Below are 18700 nucleotides of genomic sequence, written 5' to 3' on the forward strand. Positions count from 1 at the left end.
AGATCTATGGACTTATAGTTTTCATAACTTTTGGAAAGATTTTAGCCATTATATTTTCAAATATTTTTCTGTCCCTCATCTCTTCCTTCCTTTGGGCATGCCAATTACATGGTCTACGAAGTCATCACATGGAACTTGGAAGTCATCCTATGGCTCACTGATGTTCTTTTTATCTTGGAGAGTTCCTATTGCTATGTCTTCAAGTTTACCAATCTTTTCTTCTGACATTAATACTATGTAGTATATTTGTTATTTTGTACATAGTAGTTCAATATGAGTTTTTAAATATCTTCCATGTCTCTGTTTAACTTCTGAATATAATTATTTTAATGTTTTTGTCTAGTCTAAGACCTGCATAGGTACGAGTCTGTTTCCTGATTGATTATTCTGCTCATTATTGGTTATGTTTCTAGCCTCTTTACATGCCTGGTTTGATCCAATGCCAGACATTGTGAATTATACCTGTTGGGAGCTGAATATTTTTGCACTTCCTTCTTGTGCTTTGTTTCTAGATGCAGCTAAGTTACTTGGAACTGGTTTGATCATTTTGAGTCTTGCTTTATGATTTGCTAGGCAGGCTCAGAACAGTGCTCACATTAAGGTTAATTATTTACCACTACTGAGCAAGAGTTTCTTGAGTATTCCATCCAATACCATATGAATTGAGATTTTCCAGTCTAGTTGGTGGGATCAGGCAGTATTCCCAGCCCAGTGTGAGTGCCAGACTCTATTCCATTTAAACCTTTCAGATGGTTTTTCCCTTGGCTTTGGGTAGTTTCCTCACATGCATATACTGAACAATAGTACTTTGCTGAATACTTGGAAGGGAGATCTCTGTTGTTTTCTTTCTGTGCAGCTCTCTCCTCTCTGTGGCACTGTGCCCTGCACATTTTAGCCACCTTGGTTTCCTTAGACTCTCAGATCCACCTCCTCAAATTAGGGAGTGTGATGGGTTCAACCTCGGTTCCCCTTCTCTGGGCCACGTCTCAAAACTCTCTTAAGGCACAAAGCTGGGAAGTCATAAGGGGCTTAGCTTATTTGTTATCCATCTCTCAGAGTGCACTGTACTTGGTTGCTTGATTTTCGGAAACTTAAAAAATACTGTTTAATATAGTTTGTGTCTTTTATTTTTTTATGTGGGAATATGAATTGTCCCTACTATTTAGAATGAGCATAAGTCCTGAATTTTTTCTTTTATTTAGAGCATAGACAAAATTCAAACTCAAAGTTATGTGTAGACAGTTTGAGAAAATAACCAAAGAATACTAAAGGAAGAGGAATGTATATAACTTCCTAATGTTTAGCTCTGTTTAGCAGCAGTACACATCTTTGCTTATTAGCCTTATTATGTGCTGATATAGTCGACATCATCTATGCATTTTGTGGAGCATTTAATCCTAAGTGGGAAGCTCTGGATGACCTCTGATGAGCTCCTAGAACACTCCCTTGCCTCCACGGGACTCAGTGCCAGTATTTTTATGGAAAGAGATGACTGTGGCAGGGGTGTTGAGTACAGAGAAACAAATACTGCTCTACTTTCAAGAACTAAGGCCTATAACAGTGTATCTTATCTGTCTAATCTAAGAGCTATAGTAAAAATTATTGTTTTCAGAAACACAGAATATCTTCAAGGAGGTAAAGAAGTAGGTGTTATTTGGAATGAAGTTGAGGAGAATGTATGCTGTCAAAACTCATAGTGAGTCTTGAGTTGCATTTTTCCCTCGAAGTTTGTTATTGGGCCTTCAAGTGAGAAACCCAACAGTTCCAACGTTATGTTTTGCTTGTCTAAGGACCAGAAAAAGCCTATTTGCCTTCAACCCACTAAGGATGTTGAGAATCAATTACCTGCTTGAAGCAATGGACAGGCGCTGGGACTGAACATGTTTCTTTTAGGTATTTGTCCCAGGTAAAATGACCTGTAAAGGAAACAGAAATCTCTATCACAGTCGATTTCCTAAAAAATGCTTTCAGGATGTAAACTACACTAAATATTAGGCTATTTTCAGACTGGTTTGGAGTGTAATAAAACTTACCTTTCCCTGTTTGGGCTCAAAGGAATATTAGGGTGAGGAATCAAGGTGACCTGAGCGGATCATTTTAGATCAATGTTTTTTTTAATCATGGTCTAGGTGGTCTAAAGATGACCTGAGGTGTTGTTCATATTAGTTACTAAACTGATCCAAATGCCAAAGGAAGATATACCACTGCCTCAGACAAGTGCACAGGAAGCTTCTGTGGAAAACAGAACAGGTAGAAAATGGATGAGGAGATTCCTTTTGAACAATCTGACTCCTGGAGAGGTCCCTTATTGCCACAGGTGATGGCATTTAACACCCAATATGGCTGTATCCCCTTTCAGCTCAAAAAAAAAATATATATATATATATACACACACTTCTGGAAACATTAGGTAAGAGGATTTGAAGGCAGAAAAAGCCAGAATTAGTGAAATTATACATGAATCCTCAGTCTAAAAATTGGCTTTCTCCTGTCCACCTCTACTCTACTCCCATCTCTGCCTATGCTGCATTGCTCTCATTGCTTTGTGCAAAATGACAAAGATCTGGTAACTTAGAGAAAAAAAGCAGGTCCTAGGTAGCATTTCTGATGGTGGTACCTAAGAATAAATTGGGGTGGGGAACGTGTCCACAGAGTCTTTTAGCCTGTTGAAGTGGTCTTAGGGCCTCTCAAAGTTTAAGGATCAGGGAAACAGTCCTTAAAGTGACACTATTCTGGGACCAGGGAAAACATTTTAAGGGATGGGCTGTTGAATACATATTTTATTGGATCACAAAGGATTACCAAGTTCTTTATTAAAGGTTAGACCAGTTGCCAATCTCCCTCTAATACCCACCTAGAGGAGCCCCCATGATGGAGCAGGGAAGATCCCAGAGATGCTCACAAGCTAAAACACTGTAGCAAACCAGCATTTCTTGAAGTTTCCTCTGCAGTGGAGCAGCACAGAGCCACTTTGGGCCATGCAAAAAGCACTAGATGCTGGGAATAAAAATGAGTTACTGAATGATGAAATCTAAATAACTTCAAAGATGATGCCAAGACTATATATTCTATTGACTTTATAACTTTTGTTTTAAAACTGGTCCCTTTCCCACCACCATTTACCAAGCCAAATAGATTTGGCCAGAAATCTGTCAGTTCTAAGCCATTTCATGAACTGGCCAATGATTAATCATCATGAAGAGACAGTTAGTCCATAGGGTAAATGAGATGGATATTTCCTGGAGTCAAGATTTAAAGAGCTTATCAGAATTTAATAAAGTTTGTTCTTAGCTGAGATGGCCCTAACACAAGGAATGAACACATTTCATCACTACAGGCTGTTAGAAAAAGGAAGTGTGCCCTGGCTGGTATTGCTCAGTGGACTGAGTGCAGACCTGCGAACCAAATGGTCGCTGGTTCAATTCCCAGTCAGGGCACATACCTGGGTTGTGGGCTAGGTCCCCAGCAGGGAATGCATGAGAGACAGCCACACATTGATGTTTCTCTCCCTCACTCTCTCCCTCCCTATCCCTCTCAAAAAAATTATATAAATAAAGTCTTTAAAAAAAAGAAAAAGAATGGAAATGTTACAAATTATTCCATTCTTATAAATAAAGATTAAGTCAAATAATAAGTCTTAGAAATATGACTAGTGTAAATGAGAAAATTAAATTTTAAATTTTATTTAATTTTAAGTAATTTACATTTAAATACATGCATATGACTAACAGCTACTATAGTAGGCAATGCAGGTCTAGAGGTTTGGTCAGCCCTGAGTGATTGCTTGTATTAGCTTGAGTTCTGACTTAAAGCACCCAAGAGACTTTGGTTTAAGGAACTATGGCGGCATCAAGGGTACCAAAACAATAAGGATATTAATCTCAGATCAATTATAGTAATCAATCCTTGTTATACAAGCAAGAAACCTCACATCTGCCACCATTTAGGGAACACCCTATTATCAACTGAATGAAAAGGAATCCCTTCATTAAAAGCAGTTCACCCACTGTGAGGGCTGCCTGGCTTGAACCATACATAGGTTTAGTATTTTTCTTATACCTGACTTTTAGGCTACCTACGGCTTAGTCCCATATTGTCAAGTAAATTGCAAAATAAGTTAATTTGTAACAATATGTGGACATCTACTGTGATGTCCACAATGGAGACAAACATGTCTACCACATCTCCAAGCACTAAAATAGCCACAACAGAAATAGGACAGGCAGCAAAGTATAAATACACCAGGGGTAGCAAACTCTCTGTAAAGGACCAGACGGTAAAAATTTTATGCTTTGTGAGTCATACAGTCTCTGTCACAAACTCAACTTTGCAATGTAGCGTGAAAATAGCCATAGACAATATGTAAATTAATGAGCATGACTGTGTTCCACTAAAACTTTACAAAAACAAGCAGCAGGCTAGATTTGACCAGCTTGCCAATCCCTGGCTATTATCATTGATTCCCAAATGTTGCCTATCATCAGAATCTCCTGAATAATTTTTTTCTCATTTCTTTAAGCAGATTTCTGGGCCCCATCTTAAAAAGATCTCATTTAGTAGGCTTTGAGTGTGGTCTGTGAATCTGTATTTTCAAAGGCTCGCCCTGGCTGGTGTGGCTCAGTGGACTGAGTGCCTGTCTGCAAACCGAAAGGTTGCTGGTTCAATTCCCAGTCAGATCACATGCCTGGGTTTCGGGCCAGGCCTCCAGTTGAGGTGTGTGAGAGGCAACCAATCAATGTATCTCTCACGTATTGATGTTTCTCTCCCTCTCTGTTTCCCTCCCTTCACCTTTCTCTAAAAATAAATAAATAAATAAATAAATAAATAAAATCTTTAAAAAATGGCTTATTAGGTAATTATGGTTAACACTTGCATCTATAAATTACTACTATAGTTGAAATAATGTGATATTGAAAGTGAGAAGATGTCAGTTAAAGTCTTGTTTCTACAAATAACTATCCTGGATAAATTACTTAACCCTTCCAAGTATCAGTTTACTCATCTAAAGATGGAGATAATACATATTGCACAAGACTGTACATATACTCATTCATTCAATAAATATTGATTAAACTTCCAAGTGCAAAAGCACTGTATTAACTGTTAAGGGAACAAGACAGACATGGTTCCTAAGTTTATGGAGCTTGTAGTCCAGACATAAGCAGAGCAATATGAATAACAACACAAATAACCTGGTATAATTACAATAAATTTATGTTAATGAGATAATACAGGTTGCCATGTAAATGCAGAAGAGAGAAAACTAATCCATACTTGGGGTCAAAAATTATTGTAAAGATTAACACTAACTAATATAACCATAACATTTTAAAATTTACAGAGTGGTTTCAATTATTCATTCAACTTATGTTTCAGTATCCTCTATGTGCCAAATTCTAAGTGTTAGAATAAGACAGGAGGTACTCGCCCTGATGGAATTCATATTCTGGTATATGATGCAACACAATTAACAAATAAATAAGGTAGTAAGTGAGAAGAGCTTGAAGGAAATAAAATATGAGATGTGATGCAGAGAGGCTGGGAACTATCTTAGATGGTGAAGCTATGGACAGATGTCCTACAAAGGAAATATCTGAGCTGCAAACTTATGGATGGGAAAAAGCCAGACATCTCATTTATATTACTTAATACTAATGAAATGTTTTATAAACTGCAATCACACAACAAAATAATTACATTTATTATAAGAAAATAAAATCCCCCCAAAATGTAAAGCACAAGAAATCAACCTGGTTGAACACGTAAATTCCTTTCTCCAACTCATTCATTCAAAAAATATTTATTGAGAGCCTACTATATGCCAAGCCTTGTTCTAGGCACTGGTGATAGATACATAGCAAAGAATAAAACAACCAAACTCTCTGCCCACATAAAGCTTACATTCTAAGGGAGAAGAGAGGCAATAAATAAACAAATACATATCATTTGGTCCAGAGGGTAAAAAAAGACCAAAGATAATAATTGTACAATTTCTGGCCCCTTTCAAGTAAAGAAATAATAAAGCAAAGTAAGAGGAAAGAGAATACCAAGACTGTGTATTCTAATTTAGGCAGGATGGTCTTTCAAGAAAGGGATCTTGACGAGATGATATGAAAGTTAAGACCTGAAAGGTTCCTCTGGCATCTGCTCCAATACTGCCAATGATGAGAAACTCATTATTTGCTATTGTTTAGTGGTACAAATGCACAGACTTTACCTTTTATAGTCAGCCAAAGTCTGTTTTCTTTTAACCTTTACACACTGATCCTAGACATACATCTGATCTTTCTACACATATCCTAAATCTCTCAAATGCTCCTAATTTCACATGGTTATGTCAGGTACTTCCATGCATGCTGGCTACTGTTGTGGCCACATTCCTCTACAAGAACTCTTCTTCATTCCACCTAAAGTGTGCAACCCAAATTCCTAAAAACAATAGAGACACTCATAGTCTTTAGACCATAAATTCTACTCCAAGATTACTGTCTGAAAAGTGTTACATTGTTTATATGTACCATAATTTACATAACAACAGTATTTGTTAAATAATATTGATGGCCATTTAATTGTTTTCTAATTTTTTGATGAGTATCTATTGTTGGTGTACATATCTTTTACCATTTTTAAGATGAGCTCCTTAGGGTTAATTCCCAACAGTGATATTAATGGACAAAATATAAAATATTTTCTATTTTGATTACAATATAATTCCTGTCAATAGTACTTAAGACTATGTTCCTTGCCACAACTGTTTCAACCATTCCTATAACTCTGATAAATCTTAGTGAAAAAAAACAAAACAAAATTCATTTATGTTTTTATTTGTATTCTTTGATTACTAATACAGTTGAAGATCTTTTTAGGCTTATAGTCAATTTGTATTTTTTTTTTCCATTTTTTACTGAGTTAGTCTTCTGCTTACTCAGATTCTAAGAGTTCTTTGTATATTAAAAATAGTCTTTTGTCATATATGTTGAAGACATTTGTCTCAGTCTGATAGAATTTGTCCTTAAATTTCTCAGCCTTTTTAAAAAAATAGTTTCTGGTTTTTATATCATCTTTCCTTACTTCAGTATTATAAAATATTAACCCATGTTTTCTTCTAGAATTTCTCAGGTTTCATTTTTTTCACATTTAAATGTTTGGTCTATTTGGAATTTATTTGTGAGACAAATGAGGCTAACATGGAGCTTTCCTTTTCATCTTTATTCAATAAATGTGCTTCAACATCATTTATTGACTAAATCATCTTGTCCACTGATTTAAAATGCCACCTTGATCATACGTTAACTTCTTACATACATTTGGATCTATTTCCAGACTCCACATTCTGTTCTTCTCACTGGTCAGTCTATTCTAGCACCAGGAATACTTTGTTTCTTACAACTTCATAATTAATTTAAATATCTGATAGAGCAAGTCCTTCTTATAAGTCATACCTTCAACCTTATGTTTTCTTGGCACTTTCAAATGATTAATAAGTTGTGGCACATCCAGCATGAATAAAAGCCAGTTATTTTAAAACGTCCAAAGCTAAGATTTTATATACATGGTAGGTACCTCAACATTGTCTGTCCATAGGCTTTTTAGATCAGTAGCTTGGTGTTTGTTAATGGATCATCTAAAGATAAAACACCAAATTAAAAAAAAGGATTTCTGACTTTAGCTGTCTTCCCAGAACAAATCCATCCATTTCCCTGTCTCCTATAACATTATGTTAACACCCTTATTTTCATGTTCATCACATTATATCATCATAATTATTTATGTAAGGATAGGGGCTATCTTTTATTAATTTCTAAAAAATCATCACTGTTTAACACAGTATCTGAAACTTAATAGAGGCTAAATAAAAGTTTAGTGAATGAAGAGAAGCAAGCAGTAGTCCTACTCTTTCCTGGACTAGTAAATTCACTTCTGGAATATTAAATTTAGTTCTGGGAGCTATAGTTTGAGAGGGATAGAACAAACCAAAGTCTAAATGATGACCTATGTGGTAAAGGGACACAAAACCATGTCACCCAAGGGCCAGCTGAAGGAACAATAAACATTTAGCATGATAAGGAATCAAAGTTTTCATCCATCTAACAAATATTTATAGTGTGTACCAAAGCATTGTGTGGGTGCTGAAGATACGGTCATAATGAAAATACTATTTTTGACCTCATGGAATTTCCGTCCAGTGAGGGACAGAGCCAAAACAGTCAACTATTATAAACCGTAGTAAATGCTACACTTGGAGTCAAGTGTGCTATACGGGAGCACCTAGAGGGTTTGTGAAAGGATTCCCAGAGGAAGTAACATCTGAGTCAAAGAGAAATTTTTTTTTTCTTTTCTTTTCCAGAAAGAAAAGCATGCATAAAGGCCTAGAAGTGAGAAAAAGCAGTTCTAAAAACTGAATCTTTTGGTATGGCTACTGGGTGGAGTTTAAAGAAACAGTTTAGAAAAGAGGCTGTAGATAAAAGCAGTATTTGGGTATCAGACAGCCTTGTACACCACACTAAAAAGAGGAAGCATTGAAGGGTTGGGGGAGAGTTACTCTGTCTGCAGTGTGAAGATGGACTGGAGGAGGGTAAGGCTGGAGGCAGGAAGACTAGTTAGGAAGCTGTTCTAATATCTAGGGATGAGGCTTGGTGGTCTGAACCAGGAAAGCAAGAGTGGCGGTGAGAAGGCAGTCCCTAGAGCTGCTTCCTCATAATTAGAGGCCAGTGGGTGAAAAACTAGGTAAAACTACTCAATATGGTCCTAAAAGTTATAAGTATGACTAACAGAATTTACAAAGAAACATATATTGACCCCATAATCATCTGTCTAAATATAATGTTAGTTGCCTGGGGAAGTCCCCAATGACTTTGAGGAGTTCAACACAAGACAATTTGTAAGATGTTCAAAATAACAAGTTTTGAAATGATGGGCCAAATTCAATTATTTTAAGTCCTCTTCCAAATTCTGAGATGCTAAAAGTCTACTGAACTTTATTTCAGTTTGATATTTGGGGTTGCTCTTTATGCCTATGGGCAAAAGGGAAGATGTAGGATTAATTTATCAGAGGATATACCTAGCCATACTACCTCTACTCCCACAAGGAGAAACATACTTTCAAAGTTTCACATCGCTTTATATACTTTATGTTCTATTGAGAATCCACTTTTCACAATTCCCTGTCAACAAAATACATTGTTTATAATATACCTTATGTTGTCACTGAACCATAACTGTTATCATCATAAGCAACCCGAACAGCAGCTATGCCTTCCATGTGCCTGCACCAAGCCACATTATGTTCAGTATCTCCCATGTTCATCTTAACCTGAAAAGTAGGTTTTATTCCCATTTTAAAGATAAGGAATTGGGCTCAGAAAGATTAAGTAATTTTCCTGAAATAACAAAACTGGGAAGTGGGGAATAGGAATTTGAACTAAGGCCTGTCTGATACTTAGGACTGTGTTTTTTTAACACCTTAGAATGCTTGAGGAAAGTTTTAAAGAATACTAAAAAGTGACTATCATTTATCCATTATCAAGTTCCAGGCCCTTTACCTGCATTATTTCATTTCATTCATTTCTTCAGCTCACATTCACAGAATGCTTCACTTCAAAGAATGTCACAAAATTTGACTTAAAGTCTGAGGATAGTTGCTGAACAGGATGAAAATAATAATCCTCCAAAGTTGAAAAGTATTTGAGTTTTTAAGATGTTTTCACATCCATTAGATCATGCAATCTTCTGAACAACCCTGTTAAGTAGGCAGAATGGATTATTATCCCCATTTGACAAATCTGAAAACTAAGGATCAGAACCACCAAGTTACTAAGTGGTAGACCTGGTTTTCAAAGAACCTAGAAGTTCTGGCTCCTAGTCTAGTCTAGTATTCTACGACCTTACATTATTTTCTTTGTCAGTGGGCAATGAAGGCAATATGTTGCTAAAAGAAAAGGCAGAAGAACCAAATAGGCAACAATAATAACAGAGCTAAACACATGAAGTTATAGTAATAAAAGATATAAAAATACTTAAACAAAAATTTATAAATGCATCAGACTATCAGTATTCATGTACTATGTAGAAAAGTTTTAAAGAACCCTAAGAGGTTAAGCTGATTTTTATATAGGAACCCTGAAAGCTCATCAAGAAATACCAATAAGTTTTATTTCTCAAATCCCAGTCCTAAAGTATACTATGCAGGAATGAAAACCAAATGCAGTATTAGTCTGACTGTTGTTATTTGATACTTTAATATTGTAGTGTTTATTTAGTTAAACAATTTAAAAAATCTTTAGGTTTAATTTCAGTTCAATATCTCTCAAATAAAAATAAAACATTTATTTTGGGAGAATCCCACCAAATTCTGAATTATGGATGGTGGGAGTTGGTTTTAATTCTGGATTTAATATATTAAGAAGTTATTTCCAGTTTGGTGCAGTTTCCATCCTCCCTCTACTCTATGTAATTAAGTTCCACCCCCTCCCTTTTTCTTAGCCTGGTCTGTGGCCTCCTGATAAGGAGGGTTTGACATAGCAACCGAGATGAATTACAGGGGCTCATTAGGCAGACAAGAGCACAGGATTCACTATTTCATGAGACAAACACATGGAATTCTTTTCCTAGATATGATCAAATTCTTGGTTTAGTAATTCCCCTTATTTAACAGAAATACAAGAAAAATATCTTACCTAGCTCCAGGATGTCAGTAGCTTCTATTAAAGAAAAATGTCACAGCATAAGTCATTATGACAAACATACCGAAATGATAGAAAGGTGGAGATCAGGGGTAAAACGAGGGCTTGAGAGTTTGTCTAGTCCAATTCTCTCATTTTAAAAGACATTAAGTTCAGTAGTAATAGTTGTGGAAGTATACCCCAATTCTGCCTAACTCCCAAGCCTAAACTCTTAAAAATGATAGAAGTCCAGAGAAGCTATCCAACTGTGCCTAAAGCTCTGAAGCTAATTTGGGATTATCTATACTTAAAATCTAAATTTCTTGACTTCCAGTTCAAAAGAAAGCATATTGCTTTTTACAGATACCTCTGTAAATGACAGTATTTGCTTTTGTTTTAACTGATGAGTCCAATGATTCCTTTGTACAAAGTTTTTATGGTAAGAGATGTCAAATAAAGTCTTCCATGCTGAGTAGTTTTTTTTTTACCTTGATGTTGGGATGCAGACTCCAATAGATGACCATATTTGTGTTTTCTAACATCATTCCAGTCTATTTCTGTGGGAAATAAGAAAACAGTCATGTGAAAAGAAAATAAAAAGATTCAATACTTCTCCAATTTAACAATATGTGTTAATAGTTTCTGATAATCTGCTTCTGAGACTCTATTCTGAGGAAATAATCCAAACTACAGGAAAAAAAAAGGTTTATTTTAAAAGTTTCAGTAGTGTTTATAAGTAACAGAAAGGGTGTGAGGGCCTTGGCTGCTGTGGCTCAGTGGACTGAAGGCAGGCCTGTGAACCAAAGGGTCGCTGGTTTGATTCCCAGTCAGGGCACATGCCTTGGCTTCAGGCCAGTTCCCCAGTAGGGGATGTGTGAAAGGCAACCACACATTGATGTTTCCTTCCTTCTCTTTCTCCCTCCCTTCCCCTTTGTCTAAAAATAAATAAATAAAATCTTTTAAAAAAAAGGGCGGGGGGGAAGCACCTAAATGTTCAAAAGAGAAGACTGATTAAGTTACTTGCAAAACATTCACTTGACAGTATTTTGTAGCTGTTTTATAAAGGCTAAACAACAAAAATAGGAAAATGTTTAAGTTATAATGTATATGGTAAAATGTGGGTTCAAATATTATGTACATGGAGTAATAACAATTACATAAAACACAACAACAAAAAAAGAACACTCCTGTTATGTGCTAAATTGTGTCCCCACCTCAAATTCATGTTGAAATTCTGATACTAGGGATAGTATCTCAAAATGTGACTATTTGGAGAGGGGGTCTTTAAGTAAGTAATTAACTTAAAATGAGGTCATTGGGGTCGGCCATAATCCAATATGACTGGTATCCACATAAGAAGAGAAAATTTGGACACAGGTATAGAGAAGAGAAGACATGAAGACACAGGGAGAAGACAGGCATTTGTAAGCCAAGGAGAGAGGACTCAGAAAAAAAACAAAACAAAAAAAACAAACCACAACCAATCCAACACCTTGATCTTGGACTTCTGACTTCCAGAACTTTGAGAAAATAAGTCTGTATTTAAATCACCCATTCGTAGCCTTTGTTATGGTGGCCCTGGCAAACTAATACAAGCCTAAAAAAGTATTAGAAAAAATCATTAGAAAAAAGACAGCCCTACCTGGTATGGCTCAGTGGATTGAGTGCCTGCCTGTGAATCAAAGGGTCACAGGTTCAATTCCCAGTCTAGGGCACATGCCTGGGTTGCAGGCCAGGTCCACAGTAGGGGATGTGTGAGAGGCAACCACACATTGATGTTTCTCTCCTTTTCTTTCTCCCTCCCTATCCCTCTCTAAAATAAATAAATAAAATCTTTAAAAAGATAAAAAAAAGACAGAAGTAAATAGCAAATATAAACAACGGATTATCTCTGGGTGATGGTACTGTTTTTCTTTCCTCTTTTCTATTTTCTAATCTCATGTATGTTAAAATTTTCTACAAAGAGGATATATTACTATATAATGGGAGTATATTTTCCTTGCTTGAAAATGTAGATTCATCTCCTGACCTTCTGCCACTTTCTTACCACCAATCACCCATCACGTGTTCACTTCTCTTCCTACGTAGCTCAGATCCCACGGTCTCTCATTAAAATCACTTTCTGGCAAACACTCTTGACTCCCTCGAAGTCTCAATCCTAATTCTGGTTGAAGGCACTTATCCATCTATACCATGCCTACCCCAACAGCTCACCAGTGCAGAAGAAAAACAAATGCAAGCTTACTAGTCTCACTTTAAACTCATGGCCATAATTCTCAAATGCTACTTAACATCATCTAGAAATCACCACATTTCCCTACTAAGTTCTCTACTTTCCAAAAAGAAAAACAAATTACTATTCTTTTCTCTCTCCTCATACTCCAAATACGCACTCCTTCACCTTCACTCTTAGGGGAGTATGTACATTCTGAGTTCATTGAGAAAACAGAAATAAGGGATAGGAACCTTTTACATGCCATTCATTTTAGAAAAGTACAGATCTTGTTTAGTGGTATATCCCCAACTGCATAGTATAGTAGTGGGCTCTAAGTTAATTTGGTGAGTGAATGAAGCTACACATTCATCATTCTTTCTGACTGTTCTCCTGTTGCTGTGGATAAAGTGAACTTGTTTTTATCAAAAGTCAACCCTCCATTTTTGCTTTAGATCCCATTTCCTCTCATCCTCTTAAGGACTTTGCAAGTGTTCCCCCTCTAATAGATTGTTCGAGCCAGCATTCTTATTATTCCATCACCTATTAAACAAACAAACATACAAACACAAAAAAACAACAAACACCCCTTCCTACTCCCACACATGTCCCTCCTGCTATATCCTTCCACTTCTCTGCTCTCCTTCATAGGAAAACTTATTTCAAGAGTTGTCTATAGTCACTGCCTACACATGACCTCAAATTATCGCCTCATTCAAATAGGGTTTTTCTGCTCACCACTTAATTGACATAACTCCAAAATTCTATTTCCAGCACTGTTCTCTTTTTGGAATTCCACACTTACATACACAATTACCTATAGCCCATCTCCACATGGTTATCGATCAGCTATTTCAAACTAAACAGTTTGAAATGGTCCGGCTAAGAGGAAATGCCCCCAATTGCCAACCCATTCCTATTTTTGCCTTCCCCAAACCATAAATGGCATCTCTATCACCTAGTTGCTCGAGCCAAATATCCCTGAAATTATCCTTGATGCCTCTATTTCCTTTACACTCACATTCAACCTATCAGTAAGCTCTGTTGGCCCACATCCCAAATCCATCCACTGATCTTAATCTCACCATTTGCACTGTAGGTCAAGTCACTATTACCCCTTACCTGGAACATTGCAACAGACTGCTAATGTGTTTTCCTGATTCTACTCCTGCCCTACTCTACAGTATTCTCCACATAGGGGTCAAAGTGAGCCTTTTAAAACATGAAACAGATAATGTCATTTATCTGCTTGAGGACCTCCAACAGCTTTGCACTGAGTTAAAGGTGCCTTACAAAGCTATGCAAGACCTGGCTTTTGTCACTCCTCTGATACTACCTATTATTTATGACCTTTCCCTTTCTGCTACCCTCCAGCCATACTGGTCAGTGTCCCACTTCAAGAGTGTGCCTTCTCTCCTGAGTTGATGTCCCCTATCTTTCTAGTAATCTGTCATATTTGTTCTCCTCTAAATAATTATTAAAGACTACAAAGTTGATCAGGCTTAAAAATTCCTGACAAAGATATTAGGGTATCATAACTGAATTTATGTTTAAAGTTTTTCACACTTATTTTTTATAAGTAGAAGGAATGTGTTCTTTAAAATTAAATACCAATATACAGTACATTTATATATATGTTTTCAATATTATATCACTTAAGTAAAGATGAGCTACTAGCATATGCAAAACTGATTCAGGAAGCCATGATAAATAGAAACCAGATCATTAATGATCTGGTTTTATTAATGATCTGCATGATCATTAATAAAACAATATTTAAAAGCAACTAATGCAATTTAGGGAAAAAATCCTAGTAAATACAAAAAATGAAAGCCAGACTCAAAGGCTAAGCAAAATGAGCAAAAGGACTAACAAATGTAACTGGGTAGGAAGGTGTCAAATAAGGTTTAATTTAAGACAATGGAAAAGGAACTTCTGAGAAGAAATATTTGGAACTCCTGGCACAAACAAGTGGAGACTGGAAAGCAACACACACAGAAAAGGAGATAACAACTACCTTACAAAATGCTTAATTAAAAGCATCATCATAAATTACTCAGTGGATTACATAATTGTCCCCATGCCAGTTCCTAAATGAAAAGAATACAGAATCTCACAGAATTCCACACATTTAAAAAAGGAGCTAGTCACATAATTTTTCAAAGCATGATGAGAATAATAGCCATGCTTCAGAGTATATTATGATATATAGATACTATTTTTAAATAACTAGTTTTGTTTTATTCTCTCTCCCCAGGCAGTATATTTCTTCTCTGGTAGTCATACCCAGTTAACAGTAACAATTCAGAAACCTGAAATCCTCTGTAATTGTCTGTGCTCTCAAGCCCTCCAAATAGACTAGGTTATCAAATTATATCAGTTCTACCTCTAAAATGACCATCTCTTCTCTTCCAAATCTGAGTTTAAGATTTCGAACAACAATAAAATAATTTTTTAAAAAAGATTTAATTATCTCTCACCTTGACCAATGAAAACAGTTACTTAATTCCTGTCTGATCTCACTCCTTTCCAATCCATAATTTAGTATTAATTTTCTAAAGTATGGCTAAGATAAAACTTGTCACTATCTCATTTAAAAGTCTTCAAAGATCAAGCCCTAAACTGTAACCATACATAACAAACATGTCATACTGTTTCATATCTCTAAAATTTTCTCTCTTTCTCTATTTAGGAGATTCCTATTTATTCATCACAGTCAAGGGCAACTATTACTTTGCAATAGCTTTCTGGTAACATCTCCAAGCAGAGTACAGTACCATCTTTACCTTCTATTTCTGTGCCTGTCACAGAGTATCAAAGCTAAATATTACTAAGCCAGTCAATATTGCTGGGACTTGGCACACAACAAGCACTCAAAAATAAAAATAAAAATAAAAAAGTTTGCCTTTTTACCAAACTCAGAAATAGTTGTCCAATGAGAAAAAAATTATACATATTAAGAAGTTAATATTAAATGCATGCTTTCATCAAAAAAATTTGACATAGAGATTGATACTTAGATACAGACCTATATAGCAAGGCACTCAGCCTCTGATTCATGAAAGAGATAAACACATTATGGACAGTACTGTCATGTTGGACACCTGAAGTTCAGTGTGGCTGAAGCAGGAGGGGATATCATAAGAGGAGTAAAATGCAGTTCATGTCAGTGGCTCTATTTTTCACTATAATAGAGAATGCAGATCTACAATAAGCAAGAAGTCAATGGGCAGAGAAGCAAAAGTGAGGAACAGATCAGAGAATATGTTTATGGTCTGTGGGACCTTGCTTCTGGGGGTCCTTGCTTTTCACATGGCTTTGACTGTTCAGCCTCCCTAATGATAAAAAGAATCACAACTATTTCTGATGTAGAGGCAGAAGAAAGGGATTTAGAGAAAATATGATTTTAGTGTCAAGTGGAAAAGCAAACTTGACTTAATTATCAGATAAGATAAATCATCCAACCTCAGAAACTATGCTTAAACACGAAGAGATTTTAGCTTTAAATACTTCTGATAAGGTTCTTAGTTTTCACAAACCTCAAATTTTACTAGAATTTAAATTCTTAATTTTATAAGATATTTGTCTATTTAATTCAACCAATATTATAAAAATTATCATTATAACAATGGTAAGAATATATACCTTCCAGAAATGGTTATAAGTTTTAAGGACATTTCAAGTAAGATAACATAATACAGAGTGTCTAGCATGGTGCCTAAAACAGAGAACAAATTCATTAAATAGGTTTTTTCTTTCTTTCCTTTCCTAATAATAATCTCTACTATAGCTGAAACAATAGAGAAATATTTCAAAGTATTTAAGCAAGCAAAACTCCTTTCATGACCTGGAGAAATTCATGCAAATGACAAAAATGACATCATGGCTAACAGAGAAGGACAATGAGTGACCTAATTAGTAATGAGAAATTCCTTAAATTCAGTCCTTGCCAAAACTCTTAATCCCGCTTACCTTCAGGATGGGAGGGTAAAAAGATACTTACCACTAGGCTGCATAGTCAATGAACTAAAAACTGGTCAAGGTGTTAGGAAGTTTGGGATTTATCCCTGGATCCACCAATTCCTCGCTCTGACCTCTGAGAAGACAGTTTCTCTGTATGTTAATTTCTCCATCTGTAAAATGAGGGTGGGAAGGAAAGGGGAAGTTTACCTGTAAAGTACTGAGACTTTCAGCTATTAACAAACAAGGCTACATTATAAGAAAATTAGGACGGTAAGATATAATTTTTTTTGCCTATTAGAATATCTCAGGGTGGGATAGTACCTTATAGCAAGTACTACAGGTTTAATTTAACTAAGCCTTAATATCTAGAGATAAAGATATTTGCTACATCCGGTTCCATGCAAATGTTGAATATAAATATAGTTTCCAATTAACCAAGTTAAGCCAGAAAAACCAAAAGATACTAAACACCATTACCATGATGTTATGAATTGATCTGTGTTCCCACATGTTATGTTAAATTCATATGTTAAATTGTAATCTCCAATGTGACTGTGTTGAGAGATAGGACTTTCAAGGAAATAACTAAGATTAAATGAGGTCATAGGGGTAGGTCCTAATGTGACAGGACTGGTATCCTTATAAAAAAAGAGAGACCAGAGATATCTCTCCTCCCCCTACTCCCCACAAACACATACAGGGAAAAAGGCCAGGTGAGGACACCTGTCTATAAGCCAAGGAGAGATGCCTCATCAGAAACCAACCCTGCTAACACCATGACCTTGGACTTCCAGCCTTAGGAACTGTGAGAAAATAAATTTGTTATTTCAGCCACCCAGCCTGTAGTATTTTGTTATGGCAGCCCTCCTGACTAATACACATGGGTCACAGGACAAATGAGACTACAGTAATTCTCCGAGAGTAAGTACTTCATGCAACAGTCATCAGTTTCCAAGTTGCTCTAAGGAAACTTCACTCCTTCTTTTATAAAATAAAAACAAAAGAAAATAAAATACTGAACTGGAAGTTCACTTTTATCCTATTTTGAATCTTAACTCTATTTTTCCTTAAAGACTAAATTTCCTTAAATGCTTCAGGCAGGTAACTTAATTGCACTGAGCCTCAGTTTTTTTATCAGTAAAAAAAAAAATGGGAATGGTAATGCTAATGCTACTTGCTTCACTAGGTTGTTGTGAAGAATAAATAAAAAGATGGCTTTTAAAGTGCATAATACAGATAATAGAGATTATTAAGGAAATACTGATGTTTACTACCTTTCTTAGAGAGAAAACTCATCCTGTGAATAACACAAGGTACTTGCCAAAAGGACATTAGAACCTCTAAGAATTCTAAGTCTCACAATTTGAGTAACTAATATAGGAATATCTGCTACAATTACTTTTACTTTGCTTCTTTTCCCTTTGGCTTCCTCTTATTGTTGACTAGGACATTTAAAAATTAAGGTAATGTGATCTTGGGGGAAATGAAAGTGTCTGTATTTATTTTAAAACACAGTAATGACACTAAGAGGCTGGAATAAGAAGAGAAACTTCAATCCTTCGATGTCCAGAGTCCTGATGTCCAGTAGTTTCTGGAACATCCTAGAAAATAAACACTCTTTGATTTCTGATAAAAGAGTGCAAGAGCATAGACTAGTAACACCTAAAGCAGTGCCATTCAATAGAACTTTCAGTGATAATGGAAATGTTCTATATCTCCATTGTTTACTGGGCAGCCACTAGCCACATGTGACTTATTCAGCAGGTGAAATGCACCTAGTGTGACTGAAGAGCTGCATTTTAATTATATTTAATTTTTATTAAATTTAACTAGATGCATGTCCAGTGGCTACTCTATTGAACAG

The 18700-nt window shown here is 35.8% G+C and overlaps 1 protein-coding gene across 11 annotated transcripts in view; it reads right to left on the bottom strand.

Annotated features, from left to right (window-relative positions):
• SCMH1 (Scm polycomb group protein homolog 1) overlaps positions 1-18700 on the bottom strand; it is a 142682-nt gene that overhangs the window by 88966 nt on the left and 35016 nt on the right. For 7 of the 11 annotated variants that reach the window (XM_045859141.1, XM_045859135.1, XM_045859138.1 and 4 more), the window contains 4 exons: positions 16877-17006; positions 11150-11218; positions 10677-10700; positions 1846-1916 (listed from right to left, as the gene is read on the bottom strand). In XM_045859141.1, coding sequence (XP_045715097.1) covers positions 1846-1916; positions 10677-10700; positions 11150-11218; positions 16877-16889 — 177 coding nt within the window. In that variant the 5' untranslated portion in view covers positions 16890-17006. Of the gene's footprint in view, positions 1-1845; positions 1917-2854; positions 2998-9542; positions 9740-10676; positions 10701-11149; positions 11219-16876; positions 17007-18700 lie in introns of all 11 variants that reach the window. The other 4 variants (XM_045859139.1, XM_045859136.1, XM_045859137.1 and 1 more) reach the window with 3 other exon arrangements.

The sequence above is a fragment of the Phyllostomus hastatus genome, unplaced genomic scaffold (genome assembly GCF_019186645.2).
Source record: "Phyllostomus hastatus isolate PE091 unplaced genomic scaffold, TTU_PhHast_1.1 phas_scaffold_182, whole genome shotgun sequence".
Taxonomy (NCBI): Eukaryota; Metazoa; Chordata; class Mammalia; order Chiroptera; family Phyllostomidae; genus Phyllostomus; species Phyllostomus hastatus.